Below are 27,998 nucleotides of genomic sequence, written 5' to 3' on the forward strand. Positions count from 1 at the left end.
CACTGAATATTTGTTAAATGTCGAAAAAAGGGCCAAGGACTGGGCCCAAGTCCGAGTTCTGGCATTCTCAAGTCGTCAGGACTTCAGTCTCCTGTCTCTAAAAGGGAGATGACACACGCTCATCCCTGAAGTTCCACTTCATCAGTTGTGACAACATTTGGGAAAGTGTTCGGCAAACTGTAAACCAACCAGGCGTTCAGAGGTACCATAGATCAAGGCTTCTCCTTGGTGGCTGATTCAGGGCACGTGACAGGACCTGTGTGACCCACCCCATGCCAGGTAAGGCCTCCAACTCAGTTTTCCTCAAGCTGCTTTGAAGACAAGCAGCGTCTTCCTCAGGCAGCAGGAACCAGAGACTGAGAGGGGCCCGGCCCCGGTGGAAACTCTGACACACACGCGGACGTTCACCGCATTTCCAGTGACTAAGGGCCACACGAAGCAGTTGGCTGGACCCTTCCTAAAATTCGTCCCGGAGCTGCTCTGACCAGATGGCCCCCGCTCCGGCCATCCCCGGCCCCACTGTCCCACTTCTCTGGGGGTGCGCCCTTCCCGCACCCCGCAGGGGAGGGACCAGCGCTCCCCCTCAGCACAGGCGACACACAGGCAGCTCAGCGTGTGGGGCCGTTTATTAACGTTTACTTCCCCAAATGACTCTTCCTCACCGGTCAGGGCCTGAAAGAAGTGGGGGGTGTGGGAGGGGGCACAGACAGAAGCCAAAAGGTACACATTCAATGTGCTGTGATGGGCTGAAACGAGGGTGGTCTGAGATTGACAAGCCCTCCCCCATTTCAGATGCTCAGGAAGTCTGGGCCCAAGAAAACACACTCATTCAGCCAAATCCCTTCCTTGCGCTGGAGGAGGATGGGGCACCACCCCGGCTGGGTCTTCCACTGGCTCTCGCTCCAGGCATCTTTCAGGCCCGGCTGCTGCACTAGTGGGACCCCTAGCACTGCAGTGGCTTTGGAACCTTGACCTAAACAAACAGGGGAGGCCTGGCCCAGCTCCATCTGCACAAGCAGAGACAAAGGGGACTGATTAGCAGGTCTCATCTGAGGGGCACAGATAATGGGAGATGGGCGGGGCTTGTCAGCATTAGATAATGACTTGAAAATGTAGTGTAAATCTACAACGTGGGTGACTAAACACAGGACACAGGATTCAGTAAGGAACTGCAACTCTGTGAGCTGACCCAACTTCTGAAGAGACTTCCAAGACAGTCTCTGCTCACAGGGTGTTTTAGTCCCCCTGGCCCTAAACCATCATGGAAGCAGAAGGAAGAGGAAGTGGCGGTCTGCCCACGGGGGCCTGGGGACTATCGTGACTGTCTAGATCTCTGTGATCAGAGGGCGTCCCAGCCACCTCAGACCCTGAGCCCGGGACAAAGTGAGGGAACAGAACGTTGAGCCCCGGGAGGGCTGCCCCCAAGGCCCTTGCCCGCCCACCGGGCTCCACAGGCCGCCTCTTCTACCGCTTCTTCTTGGCCTCCTTCTTGGGCCTCTTGTTTGCAGAAGGAGCAGTGGCCTTGGGCTTCCTCGTCACCTCTGCACTTCGGGGCTCAGATGGTTCTGCCTCCTGTGTGGTGACAGAAAGGAGAGTCCTGCTTAGACAAATCAAGCCTGACACCAGCAAAATGAGATCGTGTCTGAGGGGACTTTGCAAACGGAAGCGTGCCGCAGAGACACAAGGGATGGAAACCGTCACTGCCAGGCCCCAGGATCCACATGTTTTGGGACTGTCCCCAGGGAGCAGGTGAAGGATAAGGGAGGAGGCCCGAGGGGAGGAGGCAGCCTTTGGAGTCTCACAGTCCTGGGGGAATCGAGGCTCCCCAAGTTCCAGTCAAGTGACCTTGTGGGCAACACCCTTCCCCTTTCTGAGCCTTGGCTTACCCACCTGTGATAATGGAAACAGTGGCACACAACTTGGAGGGCTGATGTGAGGAGGCAAAAATGCATGGAAAGCCCCCAGTAAGTGCAAATGCACCCCGCGGCCGGCGGGCCACCGTGGGCAGGGACTGGGCAGACCTACTGTGGCTTGCTCTCCTGCTGGCCCTGCTACTCTCCTCCACCCATTCAAGCACAGATGCCGGGGCAGGGAAGGGTGGAAAGCGCGGCCGGGCGGCCACTACACAGAGTTCTGCGGCGCCTGGCAGAGGTGCCCTGTGGGAAAGGGGAGAGGGCAGCCTCAGGGCAGAACTCCAGACTCTCCCTACATCTGGGGCAGCTCTGGTTTTTAATCTGTCATGTACATTGTGATTTGTTCCCTGTAAGATTTGGTTTAAACAAAGGTTCCGCTGCTGAAAAAAGGTTCAAAACCACAGAGCCAGCCCTGGCCTTCACTGAGCTGATAAAGAAAGTGGACTCTGGGGAAGCGACTCGGCCTGTCACAGCCTCACAGGCTCATGTCAGAGGAGACTCTGGAGTGGCCTCAGTCCCGTCGGGTGTCCCCTCCTCCCTGGGTGATAAATCACACTGTGCCACGGCCAGGCAGGATGTTAACAGAGTCCCATCGAGCCCAGAGAACACGAACCGCAGTCCATAGGCCTCGTCCGGCCCACAGGCAGACTTCACTTGGCCTGAAGTGTTTATTTTTAAGAATTTGAGCCAACTGGGAGATTTCCCATTCGGTCTGGAGTCCTTGCTTTCCCTGAAAACTTTAAACATCCAGTGACACTGGCCCCGAACCCCCTCATGGAAGAAACGAGCTGAGCAGTGGCTGCCCCTTTACTCAGGTGCCCTGACCTCCGCCCCCGCTGTCCCCAGCACTAATAGTAAGGAAATGTTTCCGGTACTTGTGTTCTTTTATTAAAAATGGGAAAACAAATAGCAGACTAAGAATACGAGGAGGGAGCATGCTGTTTCTAGAAAGTATTTCTTCGTGTTTGACTGGCCAGCTCCGAGCTGCCAGCTTGCCTTACTCTCTGTCCTTCCCTGCTCACCGTCAGCCCCTGGCCCCAGCCTCGAGTCTCCGTCAGACAGAAGAGGCAGGACCGTGGCTGTGGAGGGGCGGTCCCCACCCAAGGCCCAGTCCAAAGGTCTGTCAGCTCCCTCTTATCGGCCATCATTGTCTGCTTTCCACCCTGCCCGCCTGCCAGCTGAGACACCAGGTGTAAAGGCCCAGCCCAGTCCCAGGCACCCATGGGGGATCTTCCCAAGATAACCAGGGGACTGGCCCCTCCCCTGGCCAGGTCTCTGATTGCGCTCTGGACTTCCCCAGCCTGTCCCCTTGTGCTGATACTGTTTTTGTAACTTGGCAAAAAAAAAAAGAAAGAAAAGAAAAGAAAAGAAAGAAAAGTAAAAAGTTAGCCCATTAGAAAAACAAACAGACAAAACAAAACCTCAGAGGAGCCAGTGTGTCAAGTGCACAGGCTGATGGCTGCAGAGCCCAGCAGGAAGGCTACTGTTTAAGGCAAACCCCATAGGGCACAATGCCTTTGCAGACTTTGGGAGCTGGAAAACATCCCCAGCGCAGTACCTGTGCGGCCAGTGGAAACCAGTCAGTCCCTGCATGCCCTGGGCAAACAGGACCTGATTAGACAAAGGGTTTATGCACAGGGAACTTGCTGAGGCCCACCAGGATCTCCAGGGATGGAGCCCCGCTCTGAGCTCAAGCTGGGCGCCTCCTCTGGTTTCAGTGGGGCCAGTTCAGAATCCAGAGATGAGGACGCTCAGCTGTGTCCCCAGTGCTTCCCTTACTTCCCTTACGCCACAGATCTTCTCTCATTCACCTCATCCTTTCTGTCACCTCCCAGACCTCTCTCCTGACCCAGCTGTCTGTCAGATGACTGGAACTGGCACCTCCCAGGCACCTCCAACTCAACTGTCCCAGACGGAGCATGGCCCCATCTCCATGTGGCCTGGCCCTCCTCCCCACCCATGGTCATAGCAACCAGGGTCCTGGCAACCCCACCTTCCCCCTCCTCCCCTCCGTCCAATCAGTCACCAAGTCCTGCTGATTAGACCTCCTCCACCTTGACCTGCCCACTCTCTTGAGCATCAAAGGCCCTACTTCACTTCCCCCACTGCCAACCAGCCTCACTGCCAACCAGCCTCTCTGCTCTATGCTGTGCCTTGTGCACCTGCCAAAAGAATTTTTCTAAAATGCAGATCTCCCCACCTTACACCTTCCAGTGGCTTCCATCCCCCACAGTCTCATGTCCTGCTCCTGGGATGGCAGCTTAAGACCACCACCTCTCCAGCCTCCCCTGGGCTCTCCTCCACCCCCCACACTGGGCCAGGCCCCAGGGCTTCTGCTGCTCACCCCTAAACAAGAGGAGCACCCTTCTTTCCTTGGCCACCCAGTAAACCTTTCCCCATGGCTTGGCCCAGCCCAAGGGCTGCTACTCACCGTCTAGCCTTCCTCCTCTGCGCCTCTTCCTCCAGCAGGTGCATCCCCTCCTCCACCCCTATGCCCCAGGCACCCAGGAACCTTACAATGCCACTCTTTTTTTTTTTTTTTTTTTTTTTTTTGCGGTACCCGGGCCTCTCACTGTCGTGACCTCTCCTGTTGCGGAGCACAGGCTCCCGATGCGCAGGCTTAGCGGCCATGGCTCACGGGCCCAGCCTCTCCGCGGCATGTGGGATCTTCCTGGACCGGGGCACAAACCCGTGTCCCCTGCATCGGCAGGCGGACTCTCAACCACTGCGCCACCAGGGAAGCCCAATGCCACTCATTTTACCTAAGCTACATGTGCTCATGATGGTCTCCCCTACTAGTCCTTGGACAGCTTCAATTGTTCCTGAATGAATGAATGAATGAATGAAAGAAAACACAAGATCTCCCATAAGCACGGGAACTTCACTGCTGTTCATCATCATGAAGATGTAACACTTTAGACTAAGCCTCACTTATCCCATAAGTAGAGAGGACACAAGCAGATTTTAAACCCAATATTCATACCCTAAAGCATGGCTAGATATAGCCACCAATAAGAATACTAATAATAACAGCCACAACATCTGCTAGTATTATTTACAACATGCCAGGCCCTGTGTTCTGAGGCCTGGATATATCTTTATTTTGCCTCACAAAGTGCCATAATGAGCCCCATTTGATAGACGAAAGAAGAGACACTCAGAGAGGTTATGTGACCTGCCTAAGGTCTCAGCTGGCGAGCGGCAGGGCCAGGATGAACCTAAGCTCTCAGTGGCTGTATGGTATAGCCTCTCCCGGGTTTCCTAGGGACCTCGGCGCTGATGGCAACCAAGAATTAGAGTTAACTGTGACATCTACTTTCTCCCTAGGTAGCAGCGCCTAGAAGCACAGGTGACTGTGGAATGACAACAACAGTTTGTTCCGGATCCTGCCGATGGGTCACTCAGAACCCCCTTGCTTGTGGCAGGAGTCAGGGAAGTGGGTCAGCACTCCTCGAGTCAGGCTTTGCTCCTACAGTTGAGAGCAGCTCTCTGTGGGCGCGTGGACAGAGTACAGCCACTGAGTCATCTGGGCGCATTATCTGTCTCCTCCTCACCCCAGACCTCCTCCTCTCTCCCCCAGCTCAGTTTCTGGCATCGTCACTCACCCAGTTACCCAAGCTAGATACTGCCGAGCCATCTCTGAGTTCTCGCCATTCCCTGTGTGCCTCCACATCCGATCTGTCCCCGTGGCCGGTCCACTCTGCTTTCCATGCGGCTCTCAACTCCACCCGGTCCCCCTCTGAACACATACTACTGAGCCGGTTCAGAGCCCCCAGTCTCCTGCCTCCCCCTCCCAAGGTTTTCCTCACCACCCACCACACTGCTTTCAGACCCTATTGTTCTAAAACGACCGTCCTGACCAGTCTGTTTTCTGCTTTAAACGTGTTGCTGGTTCCCTCTTGGTATAAGACAGATTCCAAGAGCCTCCAGGTGTTCCTATTTGTATAAATCAGATTCCAAGAACCCCCGAGTGGCCTCCAGAGCTATTCCACTGCAGCCTTGGCCCCGTCCCAGGGCATGCCCTCTCATGCAGCCCACCCTGTCACTTCTGGGCTACTGGCCAGCCAGTATCTCCCAGATGCTCTGTTCTCTTTCATGCTCTGCACAGGTGCTCGGCACCTGTCACCAACCTATCTGTGCCCCGTGCATGCAGCCTCTGTGCCGGGCAGTGCAGCGTAATGAAGAAAAGGATGTACACTTCATGATGTGCACCACGTGGGTGCTTCAAAAACATCAGCTGCTCAGCTTCCCATCACCCTGATAAGCCCATCTCCGTGAGCCCCATTTTACAGACAAGGAAACTGAGGTTCACCTAGACATACCAACTAACCCAGTGGGGCACATCCACCTTCCCCCCAAGGGACAGGGAAGCAAAGGCAGCTGTTACACACGTGATTCGGATGCTGGGGTCCTAGCCACACAGAGATGTAGCTCCTAATTCTTAGCTGGTAGGGATGACTCAATCAATGGCTGACTTAATTTCTCTTCAAATGCACACTGCTGGTACAAGCCAGGCAGACGGCAGACCCTGAACACTACGGCCCCACCTTTCAATCGCGCCTTCTCTGAAGCAAATTTTCAGTTCCCTCAGCAATCTCACTTTGGGGAGTAAAAGAAACCACCCCCCACTCCCCACCCCACCAGGTGGTTCTGCGGAGGTGTCCTCTGTGACGCAGGCCTCATCAATAATGAAGCAGCTCCACAGCCACTTACAAGGCCAGAAAATTGCTGCTATTCATCAGATTCAAATAATCGAATCTGTGCCACAATGCATCAAATCTCTTCCAGCAGGGAAAGCACACAGAATTTTATGATTTCCACTATACAGTTCAGTGTGTATTTAGTCCACTAAATCAGGACAAAATGTCATTCTACACAGACTGAAACTCTTCTCTCCTCTAAAATGGTCCAGGGAAAGAAGACCACTGTGCTATGCTCAGGTAGCCTCATGCACCTTGCCTCACTTGATCCTCAAGAATGGCGTGGGTCGGGCATGAATGCCCTCCTATTCCAGCTTGGGACACGGGCTCAGGGAGGGGGAGGCGCCCAGTGCTGAAGCTCTGGCCCATCCTGCTGCACGCTCTTGCCCGAGGCCCTGGGCAGGATGGGAGCTGGGAGACCTTGCGGGGCTGGGACTAGCACTGGCCTTGAGAGGAAGACAGGACTAGCTGAAACCAAGCGGGGGAGGCCGTCCATGTGGGCTCCACAAGGCGAACGGAGACAGAGTCCAGGATGCGCTTGGCAGGCGAGGAGAACTGTGATTAGAGAGAACAGCCTCGGGAGCTCATTCCAGACGCGATTCAGCACCACCGCAGGCCCTGCCCACCGGCTGGTCTGCGGCTCCGTGTGTATTCCGCCGTCTCTCCCATGAGCCGGTACACATCTCGAGACCATGTTTAGACCTTCGCCCTGCCCACCGCACAGCAGTCTCTCAAGAACTGCTTGTTAAGCAAAAAACACCCTGCCGCCCAATTCAACTGCAAACGCCTCCCAAGCTTAAGAAAAGAAACACAGGGCAGAACTGCAAAGTTGGTTCTGTGAGACCGTCTCCTGAGGTGCTGAGAATGGGTGTACACCTGCCCGAGTTACTTATTTACTACGGCAGCCTTCGCTGGCAATCGGGGGTCCAGTTTAAAATCAAGACCCCCTGAACATCTAGGCCACTGCCCCGCTGCCCCCGGGAAGGCTCCATCCCTTTCAGGGCTCCAAACACTGCAGGGCTTTCTGGCTGACAGTGAAGTCTACGTGGGCGTCACACAGAAAGCCACCACTCCTGCCATCAACTCTGGTGAGCTCTCCTCTGCCGGATCACAGTGCTGGGCATCAGCTGTCTTTGTCTGCCCAGCACCCACTCTCCATCGGGGCCATGCCCTTTCCCTGTCCCATGTGGTTCTGGGGGACTCACTGTGACCACAGGAGTGGCCAGTTAAATGTGGCCTGGCCAGAAACGGACCCAATGCCCCTTCCCACCTATGGGGCAAAGTACAGACATGTGGCCAAGCCAGAGCCAAGCAGAGGTCTTCAATGAGATCTGGAAAGTGAGCATAGGCAGAGAAATGGCTTCTCTTGCTTGTAAATCATGAGCGATAAGGACACAGACTGGGGCTGCTGTATCCTCCTGACACGTGGCAAGGGCCTCAGAATGAACCGAACACTCCTAGAGAGCCAGGAGATGGAGAGACAGACAGAGCCCTGAAGACCTTGCGACCTTCTGAACCCAGGTGTGCCTTGAAATTCCCAGTTCTAAGAGCCAAAACAGTCTCTTTCTAAGGAAACTGATGGAACCCAGTTTCTGAGCTTTCAGCAGAAGAGACTGAGGCAATCACGCAAAGACGGCAGGGTGGAAGTGAAGGTACCTGCCCAGGGGCTGGCATCTGGCTGGGCAGATGTGACATAAACATATGAAGACATGAGAATAGCCAACATTTAAACTACTAGGAACAACTAATTGCCCGATGAACAAATACTACCTGCTACGTGATTCACTGCACTAAAAGTCAACACCCGCTTGCTTAGCGTTGACTGGATCAACATTCTGGGCAGGAAAAGATACAAAAGAGGCTCGGGAGGAAGCTCCGGCAGGCTGTGGGGGAGGGGCAGAAGGGCTCCCGACCTTTGCTTCCTCACTACCTACTCTTCCACCCCTGGAATTTGGCTCCCACCTCATTAAAACTGCGGCTCTCCACGTTGAGAAAAGCAATCGACTATCCTCCCAGAAAATGCGCCTAAGCATGAAAACATCACATTTTTGCACACAACTGCAGGGAGCTCACAGACTTCTGCAGTCTTTATCTAGGGATGCCCTAGGGATCTGGGAACTCCCTAGTAAGAACTTAGTTCTCCTGAAACCAAACTTTGAAGAAGAGCAGCCTGAACACAGCATCATTGTCACATTGAGCAGCCTTTCCTCCATCACTCAGCCGTTGTTGCCCAATCTCTGTGCCCGCCTTGAACCACTCAGGGGTTTTCAGGGAGACCACAGTCTCCTAGCCCTCTGCCCACTAGTCTGCCCATCTCCGAGAGAGCTAAAGGAATGGAGACCCCCAGCTTTGTCTGCACAGCACTTCTGCTCCTTTGGGAAATGACCTTCCCCTCCACCCCTAGAGGTCATACCACAGGATGCTCCCCTCCCCCACCATGGCCATAGCAGTCCCAAGCTGGGTCAGCTACAGTTCCTTCTCTAGGGAATTTGGAACTGGGACCAAGCAGAAAGGCAGCCTCCAGATGCTGCAGCTGAAGATGTAAACTTTGGGAGCTGTGAGTGGCCATGTTTCATCTTACCCCAGGGACAGTGAGCAGAGGAAGCAGGGCAAGAGAAGTGAGAGACAGAGGGGATGCAGACGGTGAGCGAGGGGGCCCCTGGTGCCCACTCCTTCCAGAGGCCCAGCTGCATCCCTGCTCTGGGAGAGCACCCGCATCTTTTCAGTACCTCTACATTGCACAGAAACTACCTCAAGGTTGGGCATGCCCCAAGTTCAGGCCTTCCCTGAATCTTCATTTCCCTTGAAAAGCTTAGCAACTCATTCTTAGGGTTTCAAGAAATAATACTACGTTGGTTAAAATAATTCCCAGGTCTCCCTCCCCAAATTCTCACTGGCTCTTCCTTTCCCATTTGGATGTCATGCTATTATTACAAACTTAACACACGTAGAACTGAACACCTCCTGTCCTCCCCAAATTGGTTTGTGCTTCAGGGAAACGGTCTAAGGACCAGACCAGTGGCTACATAACAGAATCACCTGGGCACTTTAAGAAAACACTGATCCAAGGCTTCAGAGAACAGCTGAATCAGAATCTCTATAGGTATAGCCCAGGCCTTTGAAAATTCCCCAGGTGGGTGCAGCCAGATAGAGAAACATGCACCAGCCCAAGGACAGGCAATTCACGCTACCACTCCCCAGTCTCTCGCTCAAGGCAGACATCAATGAGTAATTTCTTTACTCTGGAGCCTAGAAGGAGCCCCAGAATCCTTTCCACCATGGCCACCATACAAACAATCAGACTGGGCATGAGAGATGAAACACAGCTGCATCCTGGAATAGACAGAAACAGTACAAGGATCTACCATCTTATATTTTAGAACCTAGCCTACAAGAAAATGCTCGGATTAAGTGTGACCCAGGCCTCAATCAGGCTCAAACAAATGTTTTTCTCAGGTCTTAGTTTAATGAGGTGTCAATGAGAAAATGTTCTCATTTGGCTTAGGGTTCTAGGGACTTTGGTTTTAATTTTATGAATTAGTTCTTGCTCCTACTATGGAAAAGAAAGGGGGTGGGGTGGGAAGCATTTCTATGTGTTCCTTTTTTTCCTCCCTGATTACCCCCAAAAGAGCTTTCAAATAATCTGCTAAGTATTGAAATACTGAAGTCATAAACTAGTTGCAAAAAATCAGCTCACTAGAACAACAGGAAAGACATTCTTTTGCTTTTCAAAGCCTTTCCCATCATCTGGAGCCAAAAATATTATCTTCTGACCCAAAAAGCCACTAATAAACCTTGCCTCTATAGGCTAAGCAAGAGGGGTGATTTTGCCCTAAGTGAAGTGACAGAGAGAAAGATTGTTCTCTGGATCCACCTTCTCCCACCTCCTTGCCACCTTCCACTTTCAGGGACCTCCCTCCTGCCCTTAGGCTGCCTAGAGCCCCCACAGCTGTCCCCCCTCTGCCATAAGAGCTCCCCAGCCCCAAGTTAAAATCCCTTTCTTTTTCCCTCCCCATCCAAATTCCAAACCCAGCTTGCTACTAAGCACAACCTCTAAGCACAGTCTTAGCACTCACCCTCTCTTTGTAAGACTGTTTATACACACAGAATACTGTTTTTCCTTTCCATTTATTTAATAGTTCGAGGGGTGAGAAAAGGCTGCCTTATGGGGGCATGCAGAGGAAAGCTGGCAGTAGAATCCCTGAATAATTGAGGACCATTTGCTGGCATGGTGCATCAATAAAAAGTTAAATTAATGGTACTGTATTTTTTGCTACTGATCCATTGAAAAACTAACAAACAAAAACAGAAACAAAAACAAAAAAATGTAATACAGTAACCTTCAGTTACAAAGACAATTCACTTGTGTGAGCCTTACTCCTCTAAAATTCAAGATAAATGAAAATGAGATATTCTGTACCACACTTATATTTTAAAAGATGAGGCTGTTGATATCAAAACCAGACAAAGATATCACAAATAAAGAAAATTACAGGCCAATATCACTGATGAACATAGATGCAAAAATCCTCAACAAAATATTAGCAAACCAAATCCAACAATACATTAAAAGCATCATACACCATGATCAAGTGGGATTTATCCCAGGGATGCAAGGATTTTTCAATATCTGCAAATCAATCAATGTGACACACCATATTAACAAATTGAAGGAGAAAAACCATATGACCATCTCAACAGATGCAGAGAAAGCTTTTGACAAAATTCAACATCCATATATGATAAAAAACTCTCCAGAAAGTGGGCACAGAGGGGACATAACTCAACCTCATAAAGGTCATATATGACAAACCCACAACTAATGTCATACTCAATGGTGAAAAGCTGAAAGCATTTCCTCTAAGATCAGGAACAAGACAAGGATGCCCACTCTCGCCACTTTTATCCAACATAGTATTGGAAGTCCTAGCCACAGCAATCAGACTAGAAAAAGAAATAAAAGGAATCCACATTAGAAAAGAAGAAGTAAAACTGTCACTGTTTGCAGAAGACATGATACTATAGATAGAAAATCCTAAAGACACCACCAGAAAACTGCTAGAGCTCATCAATGAATCTGATAAAGTTGCAGGATACAAAATTAATACACAGAAATCTGTTGTATTTCTATACACTAACAATGAACTATCAGAAAGAGAAATTAGGTATTGTTATCCCATTTCCCATCACATCAAAAAGAATAAAGTGGGCTTCCCTGGTGGTGCAGTGGTTGAGAGTCCGCCTGCTGATGCAGGGAACATGGGTTCGTGCCCTGGTCCGGGAGGATCCCACATGCCGTGGAGCAGCTGGGCCCGTGAGCCATGGCCGCTGAGCCTGCGCGTCTGGAGGCTGCGCTCAACAGGAGAGGCCACAACAGTGAGAGGCCCATGTACCGCAAAAAAAAAAAAAAAAGAAAGAATAAAGTATCTAAGAATAAACCTACCTAAGGAGGTAAAAGACCTATACTTGGAAAACTATAAGACACTGATAAAAGAGATGGAAGATGACACAACTGATGGAAAGATAACCCATGCTCTTGGATCGGAAGAATTAATATTGTTAAAATGATCATATTACCCAAGGCAATCTACAGAATCAATGAAATCAAACTACCAAGGGCATTTTTCACAGAACTAGAACAAATAATTTTAAAACTTGCATGGCAACACAAAAGACCCCAAATAGCCAAAACAATCTTGAGAAAAAAGAACAGAGCTGGAGGAATCACACTCCCTGACTTCAGACTATACTACAAAACTGCAGTAATTAAAACAGTATGGTAATGGCACAAAAAGAGCCACATAGATCAATGGAACAGAACAGAGAGCCTAGAAATAAACCCACACTCTTATGGTCAATTAATTTACGACAAAGAAGGCAAGAATATATACAGGGACAAGACAATTTCTTCAATAAATGCTGCTGGGAAAACTGGGCAGCTACATGTAAAGGAATGAAATTAGAGCATTCTCTAACTCCATATACAAAAATAAACTAAAAATGGCTGAAAGACCTAAATGTAACATTGGAAACTGTAAAACTTCTAGAGGAAAACACAGGCAGAACATTCTTTGACATAAATTATAGCAATATTTTTTTACATCTGTCTCCTAAAGCAAAGGAAATAAAAGCAAAAATAAACAAATGAGACCTGATTAAACTTAAAAGCTTTTGCACAGCAAAGGAAACCATCAACAAAATGAAAAGACAACCTATTGAATGGGAGAAAATATTTGCAAATGATATAACCAATAAGGGGTTAATATCCAAAATATATAAACAGCTCATACAACTCAACATCAACAAAATAAACAACCTGATTAAATGGGCACGTTTTTCCAAAGAGGACATGCAGATGGCTAACAGACATATGAAAAGATACTCAACATCACTAATCATCACAGAAATGCAAATCAAAACCACAATGAGATATCACCTCACACCTGTCAGAATGGCTATCATCAAAAAGAACACACACACAAAGAAGAAAAAAAAAGGATACAAATGACAAATGTTGGCAAGGATGTGGAGAAATGGGAACACTTGTACACTCTTTGTGGAAATGTAAATTGGCCACTGTGGAAAACGGTATGGAGGTTTTCTCAAAAAAATGAAAACAGAACTACCGTACAACCCAGCAATGCCACTCCTAGGTATATATCCAAAAAAAAAAAAAAAACCATTAATTTGAAAAGATACATGCACCCCAGTGTTCACAGCAGTATTATTTACAATTGCCAACATATGGAAGCAACCTAACTGTCCATCAATAGATGAATGGATAAAGATGTGGTATATAAAATATATATGATGGAATACTACTCAGCCCTGAGAAAGAATGAAATTTTGCCATTCACAACAACATGCACAGACCTGGAGGGTATTTCGCTAAATGAAATACGTCAGACAGAGAAAGACAAATACTATATGATATCACTTATATATGGAATCTAAAAAATAAAACTAGTGAATATAACAGAAAAGAAGCAGACCCACAGATACAGAGAACAAACTAGCAGTTACCAGTAGGAAGAGGGAAGAAGGGGGGGGCAAGTTAGGGGTAGGGGATTAAGAAGTACAAACTATTATGTATAAAATAAATAAGCTACAAGGATATACTGTACAACACAGGGAATATAGCCAATATTTTATAATAACTATAAATGGAGTATAACCTCTAAACACTGTGAATCACTATGTTGTACCCCTGTAACTTATATAATATTGTACATCAACTATACTTCAATAAAAAAGTAATAATAAAAAAATTATAAAAGATGAGGTTGTTGTCCAAAATTAACCTCTAAATGTCTAAACGGCAGGGTTGGCTGGGGGGGGGGGGCGGGAGGGAGAAGCATACTGTTGAGCCCTTTGTCAACCCCCTGCCTTCAAAGACCTCAACCTAAGATGTCACTAAAATCCTCAGAGATCAGTAAAGGGCACCTCTTTTTCTGAAAGTTTGATAAATGGACCTGGGCCTCTATGGCTGGCCTCAAAGGGTTAAGAATACAACAGAAGGTGAGCTGTGGCTCTCCGTAAGACCACACACTTCTGAATACATCTCTGCCTGTAAAACAAGAACATTCACCACCTCACTCCCTTGGGACTCTTGGCAGGCTTCATCAGTGGCCAATGACAATAAAAATGTTTGTTATTTATAATGCCCAGCAGCACGCTGCATCTGTGAGGACAGAGCCACAGAGCACAAGGATTACGTCTTTAGAGTGTGATACAATTGTGGGCAGAAAAACTCCAATCACGACCTCCTTCTCAAAACCCCCAAATAAGAAATGTAGATGGAACAGAACAATCCAGAGCCCACGTGCCTATCTATGTTCACCAAGGTTTTCCCCACCTTTGCTGGCTGTTCTTCCCTGCTGGTTCCCTGAATGCTGGAGCTCCTCAAGGCTCTCCCCATCTTATTCCACATTCCCTTTTAAGAGACCTCATCCTCTCTCATGGCTTTAATTACATCTTATTGACTCTCAAGCGTTGATCAACACTCAGCACAGACCCTCCTCCTGATACAGACCGGCAGATGCAACTACTTACTTGACAGAATCACCTGGACCTCTTAAAGGCACCTGTTTAAAACTGAACCCAGCATGCTCCTTCCCCATCCCCACTCCAAGCCTGCCCCTTTGCCAGGGTTCCTCCCAGTTACACCAGCAGGATCTCTGGTACATAGTCATCTCCAGATAGGTAACTTCAGAATATACTGTATATCGTTAAGTAAAAAAAGAAACATGTAAAACTGTGTTTAGTAGGATGCTACCTTTTGTGCATCAAAGGGAGAAAATAAATGAATAAATAAATATCAGGCACACATACTCATTTGCGTACTTCTTCAAAAAGAAACAAACGAGGGATAAATCAAAATAAAAATGGTTGCCTATCAAGGGAGAAAGGGAAAAGGGTGGAAGATATTGAGATTAAAGGAAACTTCTGTGACTCTATCCTGTTATGTAGTTTTAACTTTGGGAAATGTTGTATATAAAAGTTTTATATAATTTTTAAATTAAATCAGAAGGAAAAATCTCTAAAAATTAAAAACAAATTGAGGCAAATTAATGTATGTCATGGTGGAGTATACTTATGTGAAGAAAAGACTTTACTAAACATAGTACTCTGAATTATGGAACATATTTTGGGGCCCAAAAAGAACCACAAAGAAATCATAAATTTCACTGAGTCTTATTGTTAGTAGAGAAAAAAAACACATAATTATTTGAAAACTGTACTAAGTACGCTGTAGATGTGCAGAATAGAGTTTACATTTAAAAAAAAGAAAGAAAAGAAAACGGCTATCCTTAGAAAAGCCAGCTTGCAAGGGTGGTCTTTGGCTGACATCTGGGAAACTGGATTTTGGGTGGTTCCCACAATTCCCAGAACTGATAAGAATGGTTCACTATGGGACTTCCCTGGCAGTCCAGTGGTCAAGACTTTGCCTTCCAATGCAGGGGGTATGGGTTCGATCCCTGGTCAGGGAGCTAAGATCCCACATGCCTTGTGGCCAAAAAACCAAAACATAAAACAGAAGCAATACTGTAACAAATTCAATAAAGACTTTAAAAATGGTCCACATCAAAAAAAAAAATTCTAAAAAAAAAAGAATGGCTCACTATGCCTAACCTGTTTGTGGAAACAATATGGTTTATGCTGAATACCTGCTTTCTTGCTGGAAGTCTGGAATTTGGGTTTGTGCTAGGCAGAGGGTGCTTATGTGACCTGTCCCCAGTAAAACCCTAGGCAATGAGTCTCTAATGGGTTTCCTTGGTAGACAATATTTCATACAACTTGATGGGGTTCCCACTGAAAATCAAAGCTTTATTGGTCAAGATTGGAGGTTGCTAGAGCCCAAACTCACTATTATGAACACTAACAAAGGGAAAGAACCAAGCGTTTATCCTGCCTTTTACTATGAACAGCATTTCAGAGTAACCATATAGGCATGAGGAAAAGGTCTTCTTCATTGAAGAATTCCAGCTAATAAAGGCCGAAGGAAATAATGGATCTAAGCAATGATCAGTGGATGCTAAAACCATTTAGGTGAAAGAGTTATAAAATGAAGATTTTATAACAGAGGGATCAGCTATTATCACCTGAACCCACAGATATCTTAGAATCTCTGTGTGACAACCAGACACCAAGTGCTGATTGATGACATGGAATAAGAAGTACACAGCACTAGCTATGAGGTGTTCTCACTAAATAACTTGATCTGAATCGAATCAAGCCTCTAAACTGAATTTCTTTTTGATAAGAGATATGGGGAACAAGGAAACATGTCAAATGACACCACAGAGAAGCAATCAGCCAAGTCCTGGAATGTGGATGTGGCAGATGACAATGACCTGCTTTCTCCAGCAAACCAAGGTCGTGAGAAAATTGGGAGTGGGGTGGTGGAAGGAGGGTACAGAGCTACAGAGACCTATAGAACAAGAGTCAAAACAACAAAAAAGTCAATCTGATCATGTCACTCTCTTCCTTAAAACCCCTGGGGACCCGCCACTCCTCTGGCTGTTCTCATCGTGTCCTTTCTGTGCTCTGGCCACAGTTAACTGCATTCAGTTCCTAGACCATTCCTTCATTCCTCAGGTCCTTACACACACAGTTCCCTCTCCTTGGGGGAGGGGGAACAACCCAGCCCCTGCCCCAGTGTAAGATTAGGTCCTTCCCCCTTGTTATACACCCTCACAGTACTCTGTACTTCTCAGGGAAACATGTGTATTTGTTTCATATCTGCCCTTCTCCCAAAGACCAGAAGTTCCTTGAGGGCACACACCACATCTTTCAGCAGAGTCTGACACACAGTAAGTATGTGCTAAATAAAAATCTGCTTAACACACATGTGAACAAATAAGGTATGAACCATATGGCCCAATGCCACCAGGTGGGAGTTTAGGGACACTCTAAATCAATAAAGCCCCGTGTAATCCCTGCTAGTCTTCATTGCTGTGATATCTATTTTCAGGACCTAGAACCCAGTCTGAGGAGCGGAGGCTCACAGGGAAGGACTCACCGCCTCGTGGGACTTGGGAATGGGTACAATGATGGCCAGTACACAGATGAGCTGGAAGATGGCCCCCAGGAAGAGTCCATATCGCAGCAGGTTCTCCAGGAATGTGGGTTCAGGCACCTCGGGAGGGGAGAAGTCCAGGTCAGAGGCCATGGCCCCAGCTGCCTGCTGCCCGAGGTCCCCTCCGATTCACCACTCTCCAGAGCCAACTTCTAAATGCAAAGAGTTAATGTCATGTTTCTACAACTGACGTTTAAATGGTTTCACTTCCACAAACACACCCACATACATGCAAGAATATATAAAGCAACTGCGATGAAATGTTAACATGGAGAGTCATTGGACCATTCTTTCAACTTTTTTGTATGTTTGAAATTTTTCCAAAAATGAAGTTACAGGAGATAAATAAATAAATGCAAATATTTCAAAAAAAATCTCAAATCAACATACATTTGCTGAAGGCCTGCTCTGTTTCAGGTTTTATTTATTTGTTCATTTATACATCCAGTCATTCATTCAACAAATACTTATTGAACATCAAGCACTGAAGAGTAAAACAGACAAATCGCTGCTCTCTCGGGGCCTACCTCTCAGGACATCGGTGGACGAAGAACACATCCAGATGGGACATGCCATCTAGTGATAACTGTTTTGAAAAAAGCTTCAGAAGGGCATCATTTTATTTTGTATAGGGTGACAGGAAGGGCCTCTCTGAAGAAGAGACAGGAATGACGTGACAGAGATAGGAAGTATGAGACTGAGCCAGTGGAGAATCTCAGGGAAGCATATTCCAGGAAGAGAGAAAAGCAAGTGTAGAGGCCTCAGGGCAGGGATATGAGTCCAAAATGGCCAGAGGGGCGTACAGGAGGGAGAGTAGAAGAAGGTAAGATCAGAAGGAGTGGCGACTGACCTTGTAGGACCCTAACATTTCTGATTTGATTGGGTAAAATGTAAAGCCACAGAAGGGTTTTGGGCAGAAAAGTGACATAATCTCATTTACACTTTTTTTTTTTGGCCATGCCACATGGCTTGTGGGATCTTAGTTCCCCGACCAGGGACCGAACCCCGGCCCCTGGCAGTGAAAGCACAGAAGTCCTAACCACTGGACCACCGGGAAATTCCCTGATTTACATTTTAAACGGGGTGGGGGGTGTGCAGAGTGGACATAGGGAGACCAGTGAGGGAGCTACTACCAGTAACCCAAATAAGAGATGGTGGGAACATGGACGACAGGGGCAGTGGTGGCCAGTGGTGGCAGGTCCGGCCTCAACCCATCTCTCCAACCTCTCACTTCACCAGAGTCTCCCACTCCTAATACCATGGTCAAGCTGAAAGACCTGCCTCTAATTCTCCAAGAGCACTGAGCTCTTTCAAATTCTGGGCCTCTACCCAAGTGGCACACTCTGCCAAGAATGCCCTTTCCCATTACGACTGCTTGGCGAAGCCCCTACTCTACCTCCAAGGCTGAGCTCGTGCCCCACCCCCCAGCATGCCTTTCTTACTGCCCTCCTCCTACCCTGGTAGGACTGAACTGCTCCCCCTCTACCACAGCACCCACGAGTGGCTTCCTTTGGCCCACCCCAATGAGAAAGGGGAAAACTTACTTGGGAACCAGGCCCACCTGACTCCAAAGCCCTTTGTGTTTTCAGGGATCTGTGCCACAAGGCAACTTTCCACTAAATCTGAGCTGTCCAATATGGTGGCCCTGAGCCACATGTGGCTATGGAGAGTTGAAACACAGCTAGTCCAAAATGAGATGGCTGTTCAGTTATGTCCACACTCAATTTAGAAGATAGTATGAACATAAGAATGTATCAATAGGGCTTCCCTGGTGGCGCAGTGGTTAAGAATCCGCCTGCCAATGCAGGGGAATGGGTTCGAGCCCTGGACTGGGAAGATCCCACATGCCACAGAGCAACTAAGCCCGTGTGCCACAACTACTGAGCCTGCATTCTAGAGCCTGCATGCCACAACTACTGAAGCCCACACGCCTAGAGCCCACACTCTGCCAAAAGAGAAGCCACCGCAATGAGAAGCCTGTGCACCGCAATGAAGAGCAGCCCCTGCTCGCCGCAAATACAGAAAGCCCGTGCGTGGCAACAAAGGCCCAATGCAGCCAAAAATAAATAAAAATAAAAATAAATTAATTTTAAAAAAAAGAACATATCAATAAAATATCTCATTAACAGTGCTTTATATTGACTGCATGTTGAAATAATATACTGGGTTAAATAAATTATTAATTTCATCTGATGCTGAAAAAGAACTAAGCTGGAGGATTCACTTTCTGATTTCAAGACTTAGTATAAAGCTACAATAATCAAAACAGTGTGATACTGGCATAAGGATCTAGGCCAATGGAATGGAATGAAGAGCCCAGAAGTAAATCCTCACATATATAGTCAACTTATTTCTGAACAAGGGTGCCAAGACCATCCAATGGGGAAGGATAGTCTTGTCAAGAAATAGTGCTGGCTGGGCTTCCCTGGTGGCACAGTGGTTGAGAGTCCGCCTGCCGATGCAGGGGACACGGGTTCGTGCTCCCGTCCAGGAAGATCCCACATGCTGCGGAGCGGCTGGGCCCGTGAGCCATGGCCGCTGAGCCTGTGCGTCTGGAGCCTGTGCTCCACAACGGGAGAGGCCACAACAGTGAGAGGCCCGCGTACCACCAAAAAAAAAAAAAAAAAAAAAGAAAAAAAAAAGAAATAGTGCTGGGAAAATTGGATATCCACATGCAAAAGAATGAACTGAACCCTTATCTTACACCGTATACAAAAATTAACTCAAAATGGCTCAAAGAACTAAACTTAAGAGCTAAAACTATTAAACTTACAGAAGAAAACATAGGAGGAGTCTTCACGACGTTGGATTTGGCAATGACTTCTTAGATGTGACACCAAACCACAGGCAACAAAAGAAAAAATAAATTGGACTTCATCAGAATTAAAAACTTTTGTGTATCAAAGGGCACTATCAAGAGAGTGAAAAGACATACTGGAAAACAGTTTGGCAATTTCTAAAAAAGTTAAACGTAGAATTACCATATGATCCAGCAATTCCACCCCTAGGTATATACCCAACAGAACTGAAAGCATGGACTCAGATACTTGTACACCAACGTTCACAGCTACACTATTCACAGTAGCCAGAAGATGGAAACAACCAAGAGTCTATCAACAGATGAATGGATAAACAAAATGTGGTATAGACAAAGGACAAACAACATTCAGGTACTAAAATGAATGAAATTCTGATACATGCTACATGGATGAACCTTGAAAACATGCTAAATGAAATAAGTCTGACAGAAAAGGACAAGTATTGTATGATCCCACTCATTAGGTACCTAGAATCGGCAAATTCGTAGAGACAGAAATTAGAATATAGGTAACAGGGGCTGGAGGAGGGGCAATAGGGAGTCATTGTTTAATGAGTACAGAGTTTCAGTCTGGAATGATGAAAAAGTTCTGGAAACAGTGGTGATGGTTACACACACTGTACACTTAAAAATGGTTAAAATGGGCTTCCCTGGTGGCACAGTGGTTGAGAGTCCGCCTGCCGATGCAGGGTACACGGGTTCGTGCCCCGGTCCGGGAAGATACCACATGCCGCGGAGCGGCTGGGCCCGTGAGCCATGGCCACTGAGCCTGCGCGTCTGGAGCCTGTGCTCCGCAACGGGAGAGGCCGCAACAGGGAGAGGCCCGCGTACCGCAAAAAAACAAAAACAAAACAAAAAAAAACGTTAAAATGGTAAATTTTATGTTATGGATATTTTACCACACACACATACAAATTGTACCTGTTTCTTTTTACTTTCTAAATGTGGCTACTAGAAAATTTTAAATTACCCATATGGCCTGCATTATATTCCTATGGATGGCTCTGGGCTAAGAGACTATCCTAAAACCTTCCTCCACTTCGGCTCTGCGGCTTCACTGCTTCGCAACATTTTTCCAACGTGAAGGAGCAGTGACTAAAGGATGACCAGAAACAACCTTCCAAGTGAACAGACTGGGGTTTGTGCAAATGCGCATTTGTCTACCTTTCAACCTAGTCATTTAGGAAGGTGATGTGCCCGAGCCGACAAGGTGGCCACTGTTTCCCACCACTTCTGTCTCCTTTGCAAATGGCTTTCAAAGCCTGAGGCTCACTGTTTTTCCCCCCCAAAATCCTCAGAGCTGGCAGATCTTCATCCTCCCAGGAAGGATTTGATTTCTGGAAGGAACCCAACATCATCTGGATCCAAGTGTGGTGAATCAGGTGGAGCCTCAAGCCCAGGAATACCATTTTTGGTCAAATACAAGGTTATGACGCTCAGACCCTAGGCAGATTGTTTGGGGTGGCTCAGAAACTGGCCCTGAAGTGAATTCCAAGGCTGCTGCAAGAACAGCTTTACTGGAGGAAACGTACAGCCCAGACAGGACACTATATCCTGACACCATGTGAATAGCAAGGTATAAAAAAGTTCTCTCATTTCTTCACAGTTGCACCTCATAAATATACACTTTTTAAAAATGCCCTTGGCCCTAAACTTTACATTTAAGGCTGTAACAAGCTTAGTGGGCTTATCAATACTTAGATTTATTAGGGTTACTCACAGCAACATTGTTAAGAATATTTGTAGTACAATAAAAACATGGGGCCAAGAGTCAGGCAGGGGAGGGGCACAAACCCTGCTTCTATCAGCAATTAGCTACACGTTGGGTCAATCTCTTAACCTCCTACAGACTTGATGTTCTCAGGAGCCAAACAACAACAATAATATCTATTCAACACTATAATGCATTTAGGCTTTTTTTTTTTTAATGGCAATTAGGCAATATAACAAGAGCCATAAAAGTGATTATATCCTTTGACTGAATAACTCACTTCCTAGAATCTACAGTGAGGAAACAATTCAAAAGAAGAAAAAGGCTTCAGGTACAAAAAAGTTCATGGCACTGCTATTCATAATACTGAAAAGCAGGAAGCAACTAAAGTGTCCAACAATAAAGAAGCAGTTAACCCAATTATGGTACATCATGGGATATTCCCCGTTGGCTAAAATGGCAAGTATCAGGTCAGCAGAAAGTCTTTGCAAAATTATATTAAATGAAAAAAGAAAATAATTACATAAACACTGACTGCAGCCATGTATAAACTATGATTTCACTGGCTAAAGATCAAAAGAGGCCATAAGAAAATGTAAATAGTTGCTGTTAAAGTGTAGGGCTCATAAGTTTTAATTGTGGGGGGAATATCACTGAAAAAACTGAATACAATCTAAAAGAAAAATCCATGCCTATCTACTCCTCTCACAAGGCTTTTATAGGGTCTAATGAAATGCTGCCCAAGAGAACTTTCTGCAATGATGGAAATGTTCTATACTTCTGTTCTCCAATATGGTAGCCACCAGCCCCATGTGGCTATTAAGCACTTAAATGAGGCTTAAGGAACTGAATTTTTCATTTTCATTTTACTTTATTTATAAATAGTTGCATGTGGCTAGAGGACTCCCACATTGGACAGCGCAGGTACAACCAGAGGGTGATTGTAATAAAGTTCTGGAAAACATAAAATGCTCTATACATCTTGTGTCTGCTTTACAACTCCTGTCTAATCTTCTCTGTACCCCTATGCTTTACTTCCCAGTCTGCCGGCCAGGATTTCTGGGTTTTCCTTGCCTGAATACAGAAGTCACAAGAGTCCTACTCATCCTTCAGCTCCCAACAAGGAGGCTCTTATCCCCCAGACTCCTTGACAGGCTTTGCTCCCCACACCCCACCCCCGACACTGTCACAGCAGTAGCAGTAAGCGAATCATTTGCCAGATGTGCACAGCACTTTACAGTCAGCATCTCATTCATTTCACAACCACTCTGGGAGGCGGGTATTACTAACAAGGATGAGGAAACCGAGGCTTGGGAGAGGTTACGTGGCCTACCCTGGGATTACTTGGCCTACCCTGGGATTACTTGGCTGAGAAGTGGCAAAGTTAGGATTCAAACTGGCTGGTGGGTACGACTGAAACTTAGCTGGTGGTCAATGGTTTTCAAACTGCAGGCTGTGGCCAATTTGTGAGCCATGGAAACCATTAAGGGGGCTGCAGCTGACATTTTTTCCTCTTCAATTTTATTAACCAGTACTTTAATTAATTAAGTAAATGACAATAGAAAATATCATATCAGTAAGGGTGAGTATTGTGTCCTGAAGCTATTTTTTTTTAACCAGTTATATCCATCTACATCCAAGCAAGGATGTTCTGGGTCAAAATTCAAAATGTATTTCTTATTGTTTGAGAAATACTACACAGTCTAACGTTTTTACCTGCTCCACTATAAGCTACTGGACAGCAGGGACCCAGGGTCCATCTTGAGTTTCTTCCAGGGCCTGACTCAGATACTTGGTAACTGATGAAACCTATGGTTGTTTCCCACCTTTAAAGTAAGAGCAGATGTCCCAACCAACAGCCTCATTTAACAAGGAGGAGGGGGAGTGGAGAGGCACGGTGCTTGCTGAGGCTCTACCAGTGAGTCAGGGCAACACTGAACATCCCGCTAGGTCTCTAACCCTGTGATGCTCCAGACTTGCTCTTTTAAGAGCAAAGGTTTTTACACATGGGGGGAAACTCATATTCCCACCAGAATTTCATAAAAAGGACAGAGCCATTTATTATCAAACACAGCAAATAACTTCATAATGTTATCAGACCCCTTGAGGCTCATCTGTGAATGCCAGATACCAGTGGTCTGAAGCATTCATTCACTGGACACATATTTACTGAGCATCATTCTAGGTCCTGCCATGGAGTTTTCATCCAATTGGAGGCACTCAAACACACACATATAGATATGTAATGGCAGCAGTATTATCAGAAATATAAATAGGGAGATAAGGGGTGCTATTTTATATGAGGTAGTCGGGGAAAGGCCTCTCTGAGAAGGTGTCATTTCAGCAGAGGCAAGAAAAAAGTGAAAGAACAAGTCATTTCAATTCCTGTTAGGTACCCCAAGGTGAAGAAACAGCAAAGGATAAGGTCCTGAGGCAGGAATGAACTTTATGACCAAGGAGAAGAGAGTAGAGTGAGCAGCTGTGTAGGACCAGTAGAACGCTGGGTCAAAGGGGAGCCACTGGAAGGTTCTTAGCAAAGAAACATGATCTGACTCATTTTTAAATGGTCCCTGTGGCTGCTGTGTTGAGAACAGAATGTAGAGCGGCAAGAGTGGAAATAGGGAAGCCAGTTAAGAGGCTACTATATAATAGTCAAAAAGACACACTTGCACCAGGTAGCAGTAGAGGCGGTAAATTCTCAGGTTGTAGATATATTTTGAAGAGAGGGCCAACAAGATTTCTGAGATGAAATCTGAACGAGAGAAATTAAAAATAAGACCTGAAGGTGAAACTATTCTGTATGATACTGTAATGGTGAATACAAGACATTAAGCATTTGTCAAAACCCATAGAACTGGACTTCCCTGGGGTCCAGTGGTTAAGAATCTGCCTTCCAATGCAGGGGACGCGGGTTCGATCCCTGGTCAGGGAACTAAGATCCCACATGCCGCAGGGCAACTAAGCCTGTGCAACACAACTAGAGAAGCCTGCGCCCTGCAACTAGAGAAGCCCGTACACCACAACGAAGAGCCTGCGTGCTGCAACTAAGACCCGGCAAACTTTACAGCACAAAGAGTAAACTTTAATGTACATGAATTAAAAAAAAATCATTTAGGTATCCAGGATGGAATGCAAAATGTGACATTCTGAATCTAAATGTATTAGAAATGGATGAAGCGATTTCACTGAAGGGGTAGGGGAACCAGGTGCTGACCTCAACTTCGGAAATGGATGGAGTTTGTAAGACTAAAGGCAAAAGGAACTGTATATGTCACTGTACTGTAGTTAATAAAGTTGTTTCCCACATGGGATATAGGTTACCAATTCTGAAACAACTATACATGTACACTGGAATTGAACTTAAAATTAAGTAAATGGATGGTAGATGGTGGGAGCTAGGTTTGTTACAGTTGGAGTAGAAGGTTACAGTTAAGCCAGAGGAGGCTAGAATGATCCATGTGAAATGGACGAGTGTTGCAGACATCAGTATAAACTCATATTTAGATTAATACAGATACAGAAGGCTACATATTTATATATATACATATATGTGTGTGTGTGTGTGTGTATGTAGAGAGGGAGAGGAGAGGGAGATTAGTGTACACACATATATCTCTTGCTCTTTTGCTGAGAGAGCCTAGGAACATGGGCATACCAGTAGCAGTGAGCATACCTAGCACCCAGATCTTGGTGTCTGATACCATTCTCCAATAAAAGGAACCAGGGCTCCTGGGAGAAATGGTTAACTCTAGGACTGAAGCAGGAAATACACAAGATGAACCTGTAACAGGAAGTAAGGAAGTGTTCAAAAAAACCAAAACACATGGATCAGGGTATGTCAAAGGGATATAGAAGCCACTTCAAAGAGCTCCCAATCGCCAAAGCCAGAACAATTTGGACAACAAAATAAATTAAGTAGTACTGGATTATAACCCGAAGTATGAAAAGAAATATCCAAGACTATACTGATATAAATGATTTAATAAATACACAAATTTCCCATGGAGAATTTCAAATAACTTATGTAGATAATCTGTCTTAAAGTGTGACGTATAATTCCACACTCCTTAAGCATGGGCTGTGCGTAATGACTTCCTTCCAAGAGTACAATATGGAAAAGTGGGGGAAGGGGAGTAACTTTACAGTGGAAGAACTTGACTACCTCAAGCTAGTGATCTGGGTTAACATCAACTGTGGTAACTTATATTGAAAGTATATACCCTTGATGTGATATGATCAGAATGGCACTTTACCTCTGTGGTCTTCCTCCCCCAAACCTGTAACTCCAATCTCATCATAAGAAAAACACCAGACAAATCCCAGATGAGGGTCATTTTACAAGATATCTGACCAGTAATACTCAAAACTGTCAAGTTTATCTAAACCAGGAAAGTCTGAGGAACTATCACAGTCCTAGAAGCCTCAGGAGACACGACTAAATGTAATGTGGGATCCTGGAACAGAAAAAGGACATTAGGAGAAAAGTGAGCAAATGTGAAGAGACCATGGACTTTAGTTAATAATAATTTACTGATATCAGTTCATTAATTGTGACAAAAGTATTATACTACTGTAAAATGTTAATAATAGGGAAAACTGTGTGGGAGATATATGGGAACTCACTGCAGCATCTTCACAATAATTTTGTAAATCTAAAATTGTTCTCGGGACGTCCCTGGTGGCGCAGAGGTTAAGAATCCGCCTGCCAACGCAGGGAACATGGGTTCGAGCCCTGGTCCGGGAAGATTCCACATGCCGCGGAGCAACTAAGCCCGTGCGCCACAACTACTGAGCCTGCACTCTAGAGCCCCTGTGCCACAACTACTGAAGCCCACGCGCCTAGAGCCCGTGCTCCACAACGAGAAGCCACCGCAATGAGAAGCCCACGCACCACAAAGAAGAGTAGCCCCCACTCGCCGCAACTAGAGAAAGCCCACACGTAGCAACGAAGACTCAACACAGCCCCCCAAAAATAAAAATAAATAAAATTAATAATAAATAAATAAAATAGTTCTCAAATAAAAAGTTTGTTGGAAAAAAAGTCACTATTTCAAAATAAATAAATAACCCCTAAGACATGTATAGCTGTCCAGACTTAGCAAATAGAAACTAAGTCTTCTCTTAGATTGAAAGAAGCAGATTCCAAGGATGTTGGTAGGGGATCCTTGGCTTCTAATGAAGTGATTTAAAAATTCTGTCCTGAGAATTCAAAGGAAACAGACTGGGGAACAGAAAATCAGTGTCAGGAATTACTGCCTTACAGCCATGGGCTGTATACCCAGACCTGTCCCATTACAACAAATTCCCCAAAACTGCTCAAAGCTGGGTTAGAATTTTGTCCTGTGGAAAGGTAAGCCATCTCCTAGAGCAGTCAAAACTGGCAGCCAGTAGGCTGAAGCTAGTGGGCAGATGTCCTACAAAATGTAATTATTAAATCCGAATTTGTTGCCACCACTTAAAAAGTGAGGTTTCACATATCATTTCCCACTTCCCTTTAAAAGAAAGAAATCAGCGAACATGCACTGTGCATTTACTAAGCGCCTTGCATTCACCAACTCATTTAATCCTCAGATTAACCCTATGCGCCCATTTTACAGAGGAGGAAACTGAGAACCAGAGAGGCAACCAGAGCTCGCCCACGGTTACATAGCAATAGGCGTACACTCAGGGGTCAAACCCCAGCCAGACTGACTCCAGGGCTCTGGCTCCTCCTAAAGCTCCGTCAGTGGGAAGAAAGGCCAGGTCACAACTGTGAGGAGCACCGGGTTCTGGCCCTGCTCAGAACTAAAGCGCTGAGGGACAGCAAGACAGGCTCTCCGCCCCACTGGGACTCAAACTCCCCTCCCAAGTAACTTCCGAAAGAGCGACCCAGGAAGTTATTTACGCCGCGCACGGAGTGGCCCCCGGGCCGGCAGAACAGCGCCGCCCACGGCGCCCGAGCTTAAGCCCCTCTCCGTACCTCAGCATCTGCGACTCCAACCCGCCCCGAAGCCCGGTGACCGGCCACGGCGTCACCGTACTCACCTCCAGCGCCGCCGCACCGCGCCCCCGGAAGTGGTTCCTTGCGACCTCGGTCCCGGAAGTGACGCTCCTGAGCAACCAGCGGGCTCAGCTCCGACCGCCCTCGTTGCTACGGTTTGTGGATCCAGGCCGCTGGGCTTTGTCAGACCTTTGTCCCAACCCAGTGGGTTTGAGCTTGACGGAGAGGACTACGGAAGTGAGATCCAGACACCATCGATTCTTCAAGCCCCTTTATCACAGCCCATTTCAGCAAATG

The 27,998-nt window shown here is 46.5% G+C and overlaps 1 protein-coding gene across 4 annotated transcripts; it reads right to left on the minus strand.

Moving 5' to 3' along the window:
• Positions 1–608: 608 nt before the first annotated feature.
• MANBAL (mannosidase beta like) lies at positions 609–27,806 on the minus strand. Of its 4 annotated transcripts, none has more exons than XM_082645828.1 (3): positions 27,746–27,806; positions 17,136–17,344; positions 609–1,572 (listed from the first exon to the last, which is right to left on the minus strand). In XM_082645828.1, the coding sequence occupies exons 2-3, from the start codon at positions 17,283–17,285 to the stop codon at positions 1,465–1,467; spliced, it is 258 nt and encodes an 85-aa protein (XP_082501954.1). In that variant the 5' UTR covers positions 17,286–17,344; positions 27,746–27,806; the 3' UTR covers positions 609–1,464. The 4 variants fall into 4 exon arrangements, with proteins under 4 accessions (XP_082501954.1, XP_082501956.1, XP_082501953.1 ...); XM_082645830.1 differs by having other exon boundaries at positions 17,136–17,341; positions 27,746–27,772; XM_082645827.1 differs by having other exon boundaries at positions 27,681–27,766.
• Positions 27,807–27,998: the final 192 nt, after the last annotated feature.

This window comes from Mesoplodon mirus (genome assembly GCF_964341445.2).
Source record: "Mesoplodon mirus genome assembly, chromosome: 15".
NCBI lineage: Eukaryota > Metazoa > Chordata > Mammalia > Artiodactyla > Ziphiidae > Mesoplodon > Mesoplodon mirus.

What these genes read in the sequence shown, in the direction of transcription:
- MANBAL (XM_082645828.1), bottom strand. Translation starts at nt 17,285, where the DNA reads ATGGCCTCTGACCTGGACTTCTCCCCTCCCGAGGTGCCTGAACCCACA. An exon ending in TTCCCAAGTCCCACGAGGCG is followed by an intron (nt 1,573 to 17,135) that starts GTGAGTCCTTCC and finishes GTCACCACACAG; the next exon opens with GAGGCAGAACCATCTGAGCC.